General features: G+C 44.9%; 4 protein-coding genes across 4 annotated transcripts; 3 read left to right on the top strand and 1 right to left on the bottom strand.

Annotated features, from left to right (window-relative positions):
• Window positions 1-1,480: 1,480 nt before the first annotated feature.
• Window positions 1,481-2,961, top strand: TrAtP1_010704 (uncharacterized protein; the record flags this gene model as incomplete). The annotated part of the gene is made up of 3 exons (XM_014092167.2): window positions 1,481-2,073; window positions 2,175-2,744; window positions 2,808-2,961. The coding sequence occupies 3 exons, from the start codon at window positions 1,481-1,483 to the stop codon at window positions 2,959-2,961; spliced, it is 1,317 nt and encodes a 438-aa protein (XP_013947642.1).
• Window positions 2,962-3,723: 762 nt separating this feature from the next.
• On the top strand, window positions 3,724-5,373 carry TrAtP1_010703 (uncharacterized protein; the record flags this gene model as incomplete). Its single annotated transcript, XM_014092166.2, has 1 exon — window positions 3,724-5,373. One exon carries the CDS (start codon window positions 3,724-3,726, stop codon window positions 5,371-5,373), a length of 1,650 nt encoding a protein of 549 aa, XP_013947641.2.
• Window positions 5,374-7,463: 2,090 nt separating this feature from the next.
• On the top strand, window positions 7,464-12,818 carry TrAtP1_010702 (uncharacterized protein; the record flags this gene model as incomplete). Its single annotated transcript, XM_066114815.1, has 10 exons — window positions 7,464-7,474; window positions 7,679-7,790; window positions 7,858-7,920; window positions 7,994-8,059; window positions 8,109-8,345; window positions 8,417-8,525; window positions 8,578-11,910; window positions 12,132-12,562; window positions 12,621-12,727; window positions 12,806-12,818. 10 exons carry the CDS (start codon window positions 7,464-7,466, stop codon window positions 12,816-12,818), a joined length of 4,482 nt encoding a protein of 1,493 aa, XP_065970912.1.
• A 611-nt stretch (window positions 12,819-13,429) lies between these two features.
• Window positions 13,430-13,994, bottom strand: TrAtP1_010701 (uncharacterized protein). The gene has a single exon (XM_014092164.2). The coding sequence runs from the start codon at window positions 13,927-13,929 to the stop codon at window positions 13,480-13,482; it is 450 nt and encodes a 149-aa protein (XP_013947639.1). The 5' UTR covers window positions 13,930-13,994; the 3' UTR covers window positions 13,430-13,479.
• Window positions 13,995-14,663: the final 669 nt, after the last annotated feature.

Genomic DNA, 14,663 nt, shown 5'->3' with positions numbered 1-14,663 from the left:
ATTTACAGACAAAGTGCTGGCAGTATTTGACCCTCAAAGATGTCGATTGAAATACGAATCAGGTGAGCTTCGGGATATCGGTAATGGGAATTCCTAGTGAGATGTCCGTGTTGGGTAAATGATCATAATCAGATTGCATGATGACCAATACTGTTTTGTCTGCTGATCATCAATATAATCACTGGCAGCAGATTTCTTTTGTTCTTGCTATCGAATGAAGAAATCTTTGAAGGAACTGCTGATACAAATCCTTGTTCATGTAGGGTAGGATCCGGAATTCTTTGGTAAGCTTTTTTTGCTGCTACACTCCGCACTAGATAATTCTGTGGTGCAGGCGTGAGGGAAGAGCATTTGCCAGGCTCTCAGGCTTTAATACAACTGAAATTAATATTACTGCTAGTATAATATGAGCATGAATACTACTATTATTGTTATTGCTACATACTATCGACTACATCTAGCAGAGTCAAACGAACCTTGCCACGTTGATGAAACCTTGCTGTGGATCTGACTCCAGTTCGTAGTACCTCGGTATCGGTTGTTTATTTTCCCTCCCATATTAGAAGAGTTCTGCGGCTTTGGACATGGTTTACATTGGCCGCATAAATTGGATATACATGCTTTCTTTGAGGATTTTCCATTCGCACACTCCTAGAGACTTTGCTAAAATTAGATACAAATGATAACTTTAAGTAGCTATTTGTGAGCTTCGAATCGTGTTCCCCGGGCGAAGAGCATCGGCTTATTCTGCGATCTTTCTTGTGTGGATATCTAGGTAGTACTAAACTAAAACTAGCATGTGGTACCCAAGGCTTAACTGCCGTTCGTTACGAGTTTTGCCCGCCGCTTTGTGGCTGTCAATGCGACGTTTCCAATCTATTCCATTCCAACTCCGCCATTATAAGCAGCCTAGTGTCGAGAAAATCTATGACCTAATTTGGGGCTAATTTCTATAAAATGATATTTTTTGACAGTTTATGAAAGAGAAGAGGCGATAAATGAATCTGCCTTATTTTTAGTTTGGTGAGTTAGGAATTTGTCACTGATTCAAAGTAGGCTTCAACGATGTCCAACTCCTTGTCAGATATAGTCTCCTATCTTTTACTCAGCGTCTAATGCAAATAGAACCATGCAGTCCTTGGCGGTGTTTCTATTCTCTAGAGATGTGCCACCTCTCCCTTTAGATCCCTGCTCTCGCCCCTCCGCAACTCCACCTATCAACCAGTTTTGAAACTAGTTTCGTGATTAGCAGAGCATGAGTGATGAATGCCGATTGCCTTGCTATAGGTTGTTCATTCTGGCTTTAGGAGGGGCACTGTCAATCACCCCACTTGACTTACAAATGCTCGCGTATAAAGAGATGGACTGCCCTTGAATATAGATCGTCTGGCATAGTGACTAAATAAAGGGACTTTGAAACCCAAAAAGAATATAATTTGTATAATTCTCCAACCAGATCACCGTGTTTTCAGCCTTTGCCATGGCTACCCAGAGATATACTTCAGCTGAAAAGGTCGACGCTGCGCCTCTAGGCCAGCCCCTGACATTCGAGTTCAGCGGCAAGACAGCCAAGAACCGCTTTCTCAAGTCTTCCATGTCTGAGCAGCTGTCAAGTTTCGATGAGAAGGATCTTACAAAGAGAGGCATCCCATCAAAAGAGCTCGTCAACTTGTACAGACGATGGGGCGAGGGCGGATACGGAGTCATTCTTCTCGGCAACACCATGATCGAGTACGACCAACTGGAGATTGACGGAGCCCACATCATTCCTTCAGATGCACCCTTTTCTGGAGAACGATTTGAAAAGTTCAAGGAACTTGCTGAGGTGTCCAAGAAGCACGGCAGTCTTGTATACCCGCAACTTAGCCACCCGGGTCGACAGGTCCAGGAAGCCATTCAGCCCAATCCCATCTCTGCTAGCGATGTGCAGCTGGTGATTCCTGCAATGGGAACATTTGCCAAACCGAGACCGATGGAGAAGGCCGACTTTGAGAGGGTCATTAACGGATTTGCTCATGCGGCCGAGTACAGCTACAAGGCTGGATTTGATGGTGTTGAGCTGCACGGTGCTCAGTAAGTCTTTCGCGTTGCGGACATTCCGACCTCTAGTATCCAATTGCTAGGCTCTGTGGGTATAAACAGGAAAAGCGAAGAAATGCTGACATTGTTTGCAGCGGTTATCTCTTGGCCCAGTTCCTGGCACCGTCAACTAACAAGAGAACCGACGAATACGGCGGCTCGCTGCTCAACCGTGCAAGACTCATTTTCCAGATTTCCGATGCCATCCGTGCTCGCGTGCCTGACAAGTCCTTCAGTCTCGGCATCAAGCTGAACAGCGTGGAGTTCCAGGAGGGTGGCTTCACCCCCGAAGAATGCAAAGACCTCTGTGTAGAGCTTGAGAAGAACAACTTTGACTGGGTCGAGCTTTCCGGCGGCACATACGAAGAGCTGGCATTCAGGCACAGAAGAGAGACAACCATCAAGAGAGAGGCCTACTTCCTCGACTTTGCTGAAATGATCATCCCGCACCTGAAGAAGACCAAGGTGTATGTCACTGGCGGTCTGCGCTCAGCGGCCGGCATGGTCAAGGGCCTCAAGTCTGTGGATGGAATCGGATTGGCGCGACCTGCTGCTGACGAGCCTGCGCTGCCGCAGAGGATCCTTGACGGCGTTGTGGAGGGTGCCATCAAGCCGGTTTTCGACGATAACGACACTGGTATGGGCCTGCTTGCCGCTAAAACCAAGTAAGTCACTTGTCTATATGAGGCTGTAAGAATGCGAAATACTGATGTGCTAACGCATTATAGCATGAAACTTGTTGGCCTTGATCGCGAACCCCTTGATCTGAGCAGAGAGGATCACCACAAGGCCTTTTCGGCCGCGCTGAGCAAATGGTCTGGACGACTTGGTCCTCTGGATATCGAGGACTTTGACTTTAAGCCTTATGGCACTGCCTACTAGGCACAATGTGCTTCAGCCTAAGTGATGGCGGTGGTCTGGAAGGGGCGTGCTTGCACATGGGCATACACCGCATATAAGTCTACAGGTGATGAGACACTCTATGTATGGTATGTATTGAAGAGATATATGCATGTATTTATCTGCCTATAGCGTTTGCCTACATAAATGTACATGCATGCATCCACTGGGCTTCCCGCAAATCATTCGCTATCGTCTCTCGTACTCAACACATAGCCACACAGATTCCGTGGCTGTGCCGCCAATGGGCACCTACGGCTTGAAGCCTGAATCTGCCTCGGATCACCCACCAGGTAAATATCAGGCGCCAAGCACAAACCATCTTTTTTCTTTTTCGTTTTATTCTTATTTCTGAGTTCAAGATCATCTACATCATAAATTGATTCTCCTGAATTGAACATAATTTTATTTCGGCACTGCACTTCATCGGGCATGGGGAAATATAGTCATGAGCCTCTTAATCTTGACCGCCCCGCGATTCGATTGCTCCATCTGCACCCAGGAAGCAACAATTCCGAGATATCCTGCAGCCTTTCCCTGGTAGAGCTGAACCAACGAAACGATACAATCTCATATGAAGCCCTTTCATACACTTGGGGCTTCCTAGACTTGTTTGAGAGGATCATTGTGGATGGCTGCTACCTGAATGTAACATATAATCTCCATTCAGTTCTTCAACAACTTCGTTATTCGGACGTGGATCGTATCCTATGGATTGATGCAGTATGCATTGACCAAGAAAACATGAAAGAAAGAGGACACCAAGTTGAACAGATGAGCAAGATCTATAGTGAAGCCGAGAGAGTGATTTTCTGGCTGGGGCCGGGAACAGTTGAAACGGATATGCTCATGGAATCTTTGCGAGTCTTGCAGCACGAGAGCATCCATCATCATTTTGGAGACTGGTCCCTCCAAGACGATCGCTGGAAGAATCTATGGGCTTGCATGGAGACAACGTTTGAAAGTTTCCACAAAAAATTCAGAACTTTACAACGCGAAGGCTTGCGACAGCTTCTAGCAAGGCCGTGGTTTCGCAGAGTCTGGATTCTACAGGAAGTGGCGCTGGCAAAGGCCGGGATCATTGTTTGCGGCAGGAAAAATGTGTCGGCCCGGCTCTTCGGCTTGATTCCTCTGTTTCTGGAAATAAAACCAGACCCGCACTCCCAATCTGTACTCGATATTATGCCAAGTCCATGGAGAAAGACTTCTTGGTGGAGCAAGAGTCCAAATCTTCGCACACTGCTATCAAGTTTTGGAGACAGCGAAGCGACGGAGCCACGGGATCTCGTATATGCTTTGCGAGGGATGTCATCGGATGCAGCAGAAAAGGATGGTATCATTCCTGATTATGACAAGTCAGAAGAAAATTTGGTGCGCGAAGTTGTTCAGTTTGTCGAACATTGTGAGCTGGAAGGTTTGCCATTAGAGACACGACCACGCTCTGTACGAAACTTGATTAAATGCCTGAGAGCTCTTGATTTGGGCCGTTGCATGGCCCTGGCAAAAAGATCATCACCGCATGAGATAGAAATGTTTCTTGAGAAGTCTAAAGTCAGGGTCAATCAAGAAATTTTCACGACGGCGGTAGCATGTGATAATACAGGCGAAGTGGTTGAAATATTGCTGCGATATCGTCAACGGGAATTCATACTCGACGACACAATCTTGTTACCTGCGGCAAAAAATGAGATCGGCGCAAAGGGGGTATTTGAAGTTCTCTTCCGTTACGCAAGAGGTCAAATCACGATCTCAGACAAGGCGCTTATAGCTGTTGCGGGAAACGAACTATGCGGCGATGGGATATTTGAAGTTATCCTCCGTTACCAAGGAGATCGAATCACAATCCCAGAAGGCGTGCTTGCAGCTGCCGTGGAGAACAAACAATGCGGCGATAGGATAATTAAAGTTCTCGCCCGTTACCGAGAAGACAAAATCAACCTCTTAGCCAACGTCTCAGCTAACGCGCTTATAACGGCTATGGAAAATAAACAACGCGGCATTATAATATTTGAAGCTCTCATTCGTTGTCTAGGAGACTACATCAAAATCTCAGATGAGGTGCTTATAAAGGCTGCGGAGAATGAACAATATGGGGATGAGATTTTTATATTTCTCTTCCATTATCAAGGATATCAAATCAGAATCTCAGAAGGCGTGCTTACAGCTGCCGCGGGAAACGAACGACGCGGCGATAGGATATTTGAATTTCTCCTCCGTTACCTAAAAGACAAAACTCTAAATATCTTGCTATCTCAACGCCCCGACTTAGCCAATTTCTCCAAAGAGATTGCTATAACTGCCGCGAAGAATAAGGGATGTGGCGATAGAATCATCAATACCCTCCTATCTCATCGCCCTGACTTAGCCATTTTCTCAGAAAACGGGGTTTCATAGCTGCCGCGAAGAGAATTATGATCACCCTTCTATCTCATCGCCCTCATCTCACAAGAGGCTGTTATAACTGCCGCGGATAATAAAGGGTATGACCAAGACGCTATGAACAATCTTGTTTCCAATCACCCCGAGCTTGGCATACTTCAAAATCTCTGGAGGTTATTGTCACGTATAAAAAATGCGTTTAATAAGTTTTTAATAGTGTAATTTTCGAATTCACAGTTATGAATTTCTAGATTGTATCTATGAGACAATTATAGAGCGCACAATCCATACTACAGCTGTACCGCTAGCAAATCATTCATGTTATACCGATATTCTCCTAAAATAGCGGAAAAGAAGTCCATTAGTCTTCAATAATCAATTCGATGTAATGATTGGAAGTGTTAAGATTTAATTTACTCATTTCTTCACTTAGACGGCTTACTGTCGAATTCTTCTTTCAATATCATGGAGAGTTATCGTATCAGCTGGGATGCTCATTTCCCCCTCCAAACCCCGATCTTCACATATGGTTAACATTCAGCCACCTTGTTTAAGTAAGTGAGTCTTTACCATTTTTTTTTGGTTACGGACTGGCTATCATATCAACCATGTATGGAATGACAGTGGTGGAAGGCCTGTTGTACCTCCACAGAAGCAGACAAGTTTTCGAGCTCCAATTGACTAAACGGTGAATGAATATCCAGACATACCGTAAATTATTATAATACAGGGAGAATTTAAGAAAATTTGATTCAATTGAAGTGTACCACAAGGAAAGACGATGTGAAAACAAAAGGCTCTTGCTCGCGAGAGTATTAGGTAGTGAAAAAAGCCGCCAGTCTCCAAATATATACTAGCTAGCGTTAGGTACATTTATAGGACCGGAGGGCTATCACGCAATTGGTCTGACATTCACAAAAAGTAAGGAATGTATGATGATATAATGACCGTGGCAGTACAGGCAAGAAGATATTCGGCCGTCGAATCATTGCTTTGCTACAGAGAAGGTGTCAGGCCGACGGATATCTGCGGTAGAATACCGCTGACTCAAGCAAAGTTCTCATAAAGATACGAAAATTCTCGATTTACTGGGTAGATACGGCATAGAGGACGGCATATTAATGTATGTAACACGTTAGCCAGCTAATTTTAGCTTTACTCTACAAAGATACACCACTACAATCAGTAACTTCTTGCAGAGGATCGCATCTATCGAACTGGTATATAAGATCGAAGCAGATATTTCAGCAGATAACCCTCTCATCTATGCCATCCAAGATTAATCTCATTTGAGTCGTCCTTGGATAGCTGAAACTGGCAACATTGATTATCCATCTGGGATAATGAGGAAATTGAGAAGAACGTAGAGCTCAGTGCCAGTGATCAGAACTAGAAACAGTCTACGGAGAATAGCCCTATAAATGATCCTGTGTGTGTGTATGCATTTGCTATATGTCACGGTGATCTTGTGCGTTTCTAGATTAAATCTATAACCGACTGTTCATCATGTCTATACACAAACGTATACACAGTCATACACATACATATCCTGATATCTGCACTGCGGTATGCCTTATAGTTCCCTCCTCCTCTGTTTGTCACTAGCTTAGTCTTCTTCATCTTCATCACAATTTTCAGTCACAGTCACTTCTTGCTCCTTGAGCGTCAGTGCCTTTGGTTGTTGTGTTTGTTCTCATCTATTTGCTTTTGCTCGTGACCCTCTATCCATCGTGATCTCTCAGAGAGAGATCCAAGTGGATATAAGGTGTTCTTATCGCTAGAGAGCAGCTAAGTCTCATCAAAGGACTACCTTATATCTATTTCTGCCCCGCCGCAAATGGCTTGGTCCCTTTGTTCCTTATATTTTATATATTCTTTCTTGTGGCCTGGGAGGTTCTAACTAGTTGCGGACCTGATTCATGGTCTTTGTCATATGACACATATATAAATTCGGTTGCCATCAACCCCCAAAACTAGAAGAATTCTCAACGACTCATCGATTTTGTCTCGTATCGAAGTCCAGCTTCTACAAACCAATTTTACCGCTCACGCTTTTCCTCCTGAAGCTGTCTTATATCTTACCTACTGACCGCCTGCTTATTACGATGTCTTCTTCGTAAGTCTCCATACAGAGTGTTAATGTTGACTGTTGTGACATAGTACAATTTCTAATTTGAAGATGGTCTTATAGCACTGCAATTATTGTCATTGTTGACTCTGTGAAGAATAAAAGGGGCGAACATGGTTCATTGGCTACATCTTACCACCTCGCTGGGCTTACGTCAATTGTAGATGATTACCTGAGATAAAGCGATTCAAGGGTTGTTCTGGAATATACTCCTGACGATATCATTTATGGTTATGAATCGGGAGATGCAATTAAGGAGCAATCGGAAAAGCTCCTGAAGTTGATTCGAGATAGGATCAAGCTTGTGCGTATATCTGCCTTTTTCTCTTCTATGGTTTTGTTAGTCCGTCTTTACTGACATTGCTGCATAGGGCACGCGCCGCGACCCCATAATATTTATCGGTCATGGCTTAGGCGGGACAATCATTAAGCAAGTGAGTACATTGTGTCAATACTTAGCATTTAGAACACTATTCATTATAAATGAACCAGCATCTAACTCTTTAGTCCATGATCATGGCTGTAAATGACAGAGTAAAATATGAAGATATCAGTTTCTCGGCAACTTCCTTCGTAAGTGTTAAATGTTACCCAAATTCTTCTGCTTACACAGCTAATACAGTCGTCTAAGATCTTTCTTCATTGCCCCCATCAAATAGCTACACCGTGGGAGGCTTTCGATTGTGCCGTAAAGTGGTTTGCCCCAGTTGTGGACTCAAAGTCGCCCTTTCCTATACAACCTATTGAACTATTGACAGCCACGGTAGTAGAGACAAATGAACTGTTTCTAGAGACAGGAATAACACAAATCTCAAAAGTGGCACCGATATTTTCTACTGAAGGGAATCCCAGTGTCCAGGTAGGCAGTTTGTTCATCAGTCTGGTTTGAAATGCAATTTTACTTACACACTTCAACCGGCTGCAATTTAGGCTACCTATTCCCTTGGAATCCTTCATGAAGCACTTTTCCCAATAAAAGTGTGCGATAGCGACGAAAAACTTGAAGACATAATACGCAGCCTTTTCGGGGCGGCGAGAGGTGAGTACTCTATCGGCTTTGTTATTGTTATTTCGACTAACAACTATCTCAGTATCCTACGCCAGCTTGATAAAGGATTGGTGGCTACCAGCTGTAAACACTTTCATCCACCCCATTCAGAAGGCCAACTATTCACCATGGAAAGAAGCAGAAACTACTAGTTGGCTGGAGAAAAATGATGAATATGTTAGATTGCGAGATCGCAGAGGAGCTTATGCATTCTCGGTCTTTGGTCAGAACACCCAAAGTGCTGCACACACTCTCCAACGATCTGTTGCCAATCTGGATGGGAAACCGGAAGCTAAGAATTGCCTCGTCCTTCAATTTACTTTCGAACAGCATGATGCTCGGCGAAATACTGCCCTGTCGATGGCGACGTCATTGGTATGCCAAATACTGGTTGCTGCCAAAGCCGCAGATCTAGATACGAAAGTCTTTGATCACTGGCACGTACGCCGGTCATGGTCTCTCTTTGATGCATTATCAATTCTCACTTCACTGAGCCGCAAGTTGGATATACTTTGCCTGCTCCATAATGCGGACCAGTGCGAATCGAGTTCGCTGGACACTTTTATCCAACACTTTAAGCGTATCATTATGCAGACTGAAAGACAGTTCAAACTATGCTTGATGACAAGTGTCAAATTGGACAAGTACAGATTTTTATCGCTTGATAGCAATGAATTGGGCGATTCTGGTTCTGCGCAATTCCCGGAGGAAATGAAAGAAAACACGAATGTGCGGTGCGCACGTCAATCTTCGAATATATTTCCCAACAGTGCCATCGCTAAAGATGCACCACATATCGACAGTGAAGCAATTCATAATATCTTCATTGGTGTTACTGATACGAGCTTGAGAGATGCACTTGTCTTACAGGCGACGAAAGCCAATTCTTCATTCCTCATTCAGAACCTCCTTTCTCTTAAGAAGCCAATCACTCAACAGTCTCTTTTCTCGCAACTTCTCAGCCACATTAGTCAATCCGAGCAAAGTCTCGTCAAAACAACATTGTCTTGGATCCTCTTTGCGTTGCGACCACTCAGCATACAGGAATTAGCTACTGTAATCTCCTGGGCGAAGGACCGTCAGTTTCTTGGCAACTCTGCTCATGACAGAAAATTCTGTTTCCAGCTTGTTTCTCCCATTTTAACTTTGTTACCTGGAATATTGGAGATTGACAACAACGAAGTCAAGATTGTCCATCCAGCTATTCGGGATTTCTTCTTTGAGCAAAGGAACGAGTGGTTCAGTGCTGACATCAAAGACCACCGCAACATTGTACTGCTCTGTTTGGAAATTCTACAATTGGAAGACTTCCAGTCATGGCAAACACAGTATATTCCGTATGAACAACAAGATGGTGAAGTGAAGGCTCTTCCCCGGTCAATCCACGAGGATCGATCGACTCTACACTGGTACATCACACTGAACTGGCCAGAACATTTCAGGCTTCTTTCCCAGTCTCACCGTCCCATCAAAGAAGTTAAGCAGTTCTTCGCTCCGACAAACAAAATGATATGGGCAGGCTGGGCAAAGTCAAAATGGATTCTTTCCAATCATTTCTCGAGGGGTTGTAATCCTGACCAATTCAAAAGTCCATTGCCTCTACTTGCTGAATTGGCAGATACGCAATTGTTCGTTGATGGGGTCAAGGAATTGGGAGAACTTGCAGAACTGTCAAACGATTTCTCAGCTGCAATTGCACAGGCTGCATCTATGAACAGTATTGAGATTGTTGATTATATCCTTGGCGAAAAGGATAATGCCCGACTCAGCCTCGAACAGGCATTCAGTACGACATCAATCACTTATGAAGTCGAGATGCTCATTCACCTCATCCAAGCTGCACCAGATAACTACGCCTGGCCAAGTTCTTTAATGGTGCGCGCAGCAGAATTGGGTCAAGAAGGAGTCGTAAAAGCTCTGCTTGACCGGGGTTGTTCGCCCAATATTCGCCTTCCGCATCGCAATATGAAGCCTTTGCTTTGCGCTGCTAATAATGGGCATGCCGCTATCTGTGGACTACTTCTTGCACACGGAGCAGAACTTTCTGTTTCTCCGGGGGATAACGCCGTTATAGATTTGGCAATCGCCTCACCAGATGGCGGTGAAGTGGTCAAGCTCCTCAGACGACATGGGGTTAATGTTACAGCTGCACTGCTCACTTCATGCGAATTGGGGCATTTTAAAATTTTGGAGGCGTTTGAAGATGAGATAAAACAGGAGAAACCTCCAAGATTTCTCCCGAACATGTATATCACGAAATCAATCGCTCTCGACTTTGGCTTCACCGTTGCGGCGATTGTTGATATCCTTCGTTTGGACGGCCAAGATTTGGACGTCTTAATGCGCAATGCGATTGACGGAGGCAGACAACAGGTTGTTCGCCAACTATTAGCAACGGGAGTCGAAGCAGGGGACGCGATGGTTCATCACGCTTGTCGCGTTAACCGAATCAACCTAGCAATTGTCAAATTGCTTGTGAAACATACTCGGAGTATCACCAACTCTTGTGCCGTGTTAGTTGAGGTCGCCGAAAAGGGAGATTTAACCTGTTTGAGATATTTAATCGACCGCGGGTTCGATGTAAATATATCAGGGCCCGACGACCTATCACCCTTGATGGTGGCTGCGCGTCACGGACATCTTGAGTGTGCAAGATGCTTGCTTGGCAGAGGCGCAGATGTAAACTGGAGAGACATTTTCGATGAGTCAGCTCTAGTTGAAGCAACAGCAAATGGACACTTTGCAGTAGCACAATTATTGCTTGATTACGGAGCCGTTGCCAAAGGGGCACGTCTTGAAGGCGGACTTCTCCTTCATTTATGTTCCTCTTCTCCGAGTATAATGGAGCGAATTCTCCAGCAAAAAGTTGATGTCAACGCTAAAAATAGGTTTGGTTCTACACCTCTTCACAAAGCATCGGAAAATGGGCCTGTAGATTCCGTCAACTTGTTGATAGAACACAACGCTGACCTTGAGCCACTCGACAAAGATGGTCATACTCCGCTTGCTCTAGCCGTCCAAGCAGGAGAATTAACAACCATTAAAGCTCTGCTTGGGGGCGGAGCCGACGTTAATTTTTCACTTAATAAAAACGGTTGCTCGGCGCTTCACTACGCTAATTCTGCAGAAACGATTGGTCTTCTCCTTCAATACGGAGCGAACGTTCATTCCACCAATAATTACGGACAAACACCTCTGCACTGCCGAGTTGATAACAAACAACCAGATGTTTTTTCAATCAAGAGGCTCCTTGATGCTGGAGCAAATATAAATCAAGAAGATGATGATGGCAATACACCACTCTTCCAGTCGATAGTGTGGAAGGATGAGTCCATCATTGATTACTTGCTCTCTAGAGGGGCTGATCCTACCAAACGTACGAAAAATGGTCTTTCACTTGTACAAGAAGCGTGTTACTTGGGCGACGAACCTCTCTTTAAGCGGCTCTATGCAAACAGCTTAAGGGTAAATCCCCGCATTGAGGATTTATTGGGAAGTTTTATGATAGCCGCCTGTCGTATCTTGACAAAAGATCAAAAGTCAGAGGCAATGATTCGACATATGGTGTGGAGTTAAACGCTGATGTCAACGACGTAGGCGGCTGGAATTTAGGAACGGTTCTCAATGCTGCCTGCCTTCGAGACCATCCGACTGTCTTCGATATGCTTGTCAATAGATACAACGCGAATCCACATCTAAGTGACATTTTCGGTCGCTTACCAATACATCTTGCTGCGACCAGGGAGATTTACAGATTTCGGTATCTGTTAGATCATGGATGCGGCGTTGAAGCTGTGGATAGAATGGGCCGCACTGTCTTGCAATGGGCTTCGCAAGGCGACGACGTTGAAGTTTTGAAACTTGTTCTATCGCAGCCTGGAGTCGATGTTAACCAAACTGACAAAGATGGCTGGACGGCACTTTGTTGGGCAGCTCGGACTGGAAGAACCGCTAATGTCAAGGCTCTCCTTGAAAGCGGTGCTCAAGAGGTGGGAAAAGCTCGAGGTGAGAATGGAGAAGATTGGACGGTACAAGAAATTGCGCTTTTCTATAAGCACACAAAAAGTGTTAATATTCTTATGCGAGCATTTTGTGCAGACGATCGCGACAAAAGGCGGAGAATATACGAATTGCACTCTCGCCGGCCACGGGGCCATATCCACGAAGAATCACGGTGTGCCTATTGCTGCTTGGTAAGATTATGACATCATTTTTTATTCTGCAGCTGACTTTTTGACTAATCATTGTAACGATATTGTAGACGATTGTAGGCTCGAGGCATAGATGCACAGTGTGCTACAATTTTGACTTTTGTTTCAAATGTTATGAACATCGTTCAGAGACTCATGAACCAACTCACGACTTTCGTCTACATGATAAGAGATGGAAGACCATTTATCACAGAGGAGCTGGCGAGGAAAGTGAATCAAACAGCGAGGAAAGTGAATCAGACAGCGATGAAAGTTCAGTTGAGACTGTTGAGTGGAATCTTCCAAGCAAGTCTGTACCTACGTGTTGATGTGAAGCTGGCATATCAAGTGGGAAAGGAGACAAGGAGGGTGAAGAGGTTATTGAGTGTTTGCATCTGTACCCACGTAGTGATGGATTTCGAATTATCTCATTTACTTCATAATAGACATGCTTCCAAGCAAAATAGCAATCATATCTTGACTTTATTACATGTATATTGCTCATACGTCAGCTGAGGGGGGCATTGCTTCTATCATATAGTACGATGGTGTATAAAATGTCTAATGAAGAAACCAATGTAGAGAGTACAAATACAGATAAGTTCACACCAGATTGAAGATTAACGCGTCGACGAGGTTTCATAAATATGCGGAGATTTTCGACTTGCTTTAAAAATACGAAGAATCAGCATATCATATTGAGATATCTTTTCAAGTTTTCCCACACTATTTAGCTATACATGGGTGACACTATTTTACAAGCATATACCACTGCAATCGGCGCCTCCATGAAGGGGATCGCATCCATCCAACTGATCATAACAGAACAGCCCGTCGGGACATCTGAGTCCCACAAACCCTCCGCAGTAGTGCACCTCCTTCGGGACGCATATTCCCGGCACATCGCATGCCAGGCCACAGTTGGGCGGCAGTCGAGGATCATCCTGGCACTCGTGATTCTTGTCGCAGTTGTGTGGTCGCGGCGTGAAGCCCCCGCAGGAGTCATATTTGTTCTTGAACTGGCAGTGGCCGGCGCATTTGTTGAGTTCAGGACAGTAGGGGTTGTCGGGGACGCATTTCATGTCCAAGGGACAGGGGGCGATTTTGAAGCCGCAGGTACGGCCGAGTTGGTTTTGTGCTGGAGTGATGGTTTGTGCTGCGGCAAAGGTGGCGGTGATGGCGAGAAGGATGGATTGGAGAAGCATTGTGAGGGCTGTTGATTATTGATTGTAGAATAGATATGAGGTTTTGGCTGATTTGTACATGTGTATGTGATGATCGATGGGTTGAGGGCAAATCCAAGATCTTATATATACTCGGAGATGACCCTCTGCTGTAGGATAGATGAGCTGATCTAATCACCCAACTGCCTGCGACAATCCGAGACAGCATTCCACGACACGGCCCCATGTGTCGTACAAATTCCGCATCTTTCGCGTGGCGGCCTGTGCAAATCCTAATTGTGAGACATGGCAAACAAGTCCTTGCAGAGGGCCGTTGAATTACTTGTCACGGACTGCTTGATGGACAGGACCACGTAGTTGCAACGACGCAAGGGGTATGACAAAGTACGTAATGTATGTCAGATGGCGGTTTAAGCTTACTTGTAGGCTTATAAGTAGGATTTTAGACCTGCATCAGTCGGAGAATAGGATTCGTCGGATGAGCAAAGTACGAGGATATAAGGATTGCGGGCATGCGGCGGGCTTGGCAAAGGAGCTGGCGCAACTGGTGATTACATGAAGGCTTCGGAGATGTTGCTGGATGGATTTGCGGGGTTTGGATCTAGACTGCTGAGAGGTATGTGCTTTTGCAGTTAAAGAATTCATTGGCCATTGCCTCCATGATCTCAGCGTTGAACAATGGCAGAATAGTAGTAGCAGCTTGTGATCTCACGGATATAAAATCGGCCGAAAGAGACGATTTAATCAAGGAAATA

The sequence above is a fragment of the Trichoderma atroviride genome, chromosome 6 (genome assembly GCF_020647795.1).
Source record: "Trichoderma atroviride chromosome 6, complete sequence".
NCBI classification, from domain to species: domain Eukaryota; kingdom Fungi; phylum Ascomycota; class Sordariomycetes; order Hypocreales; family Hypocreaceae; genus Trichoderma; species Trichoderma atroviride.
The sequence above is the reverse complement of the archived record's forward strand: the minus strand, read 5'-3'. Positions and strand labels throughout refer to the sequence as shown.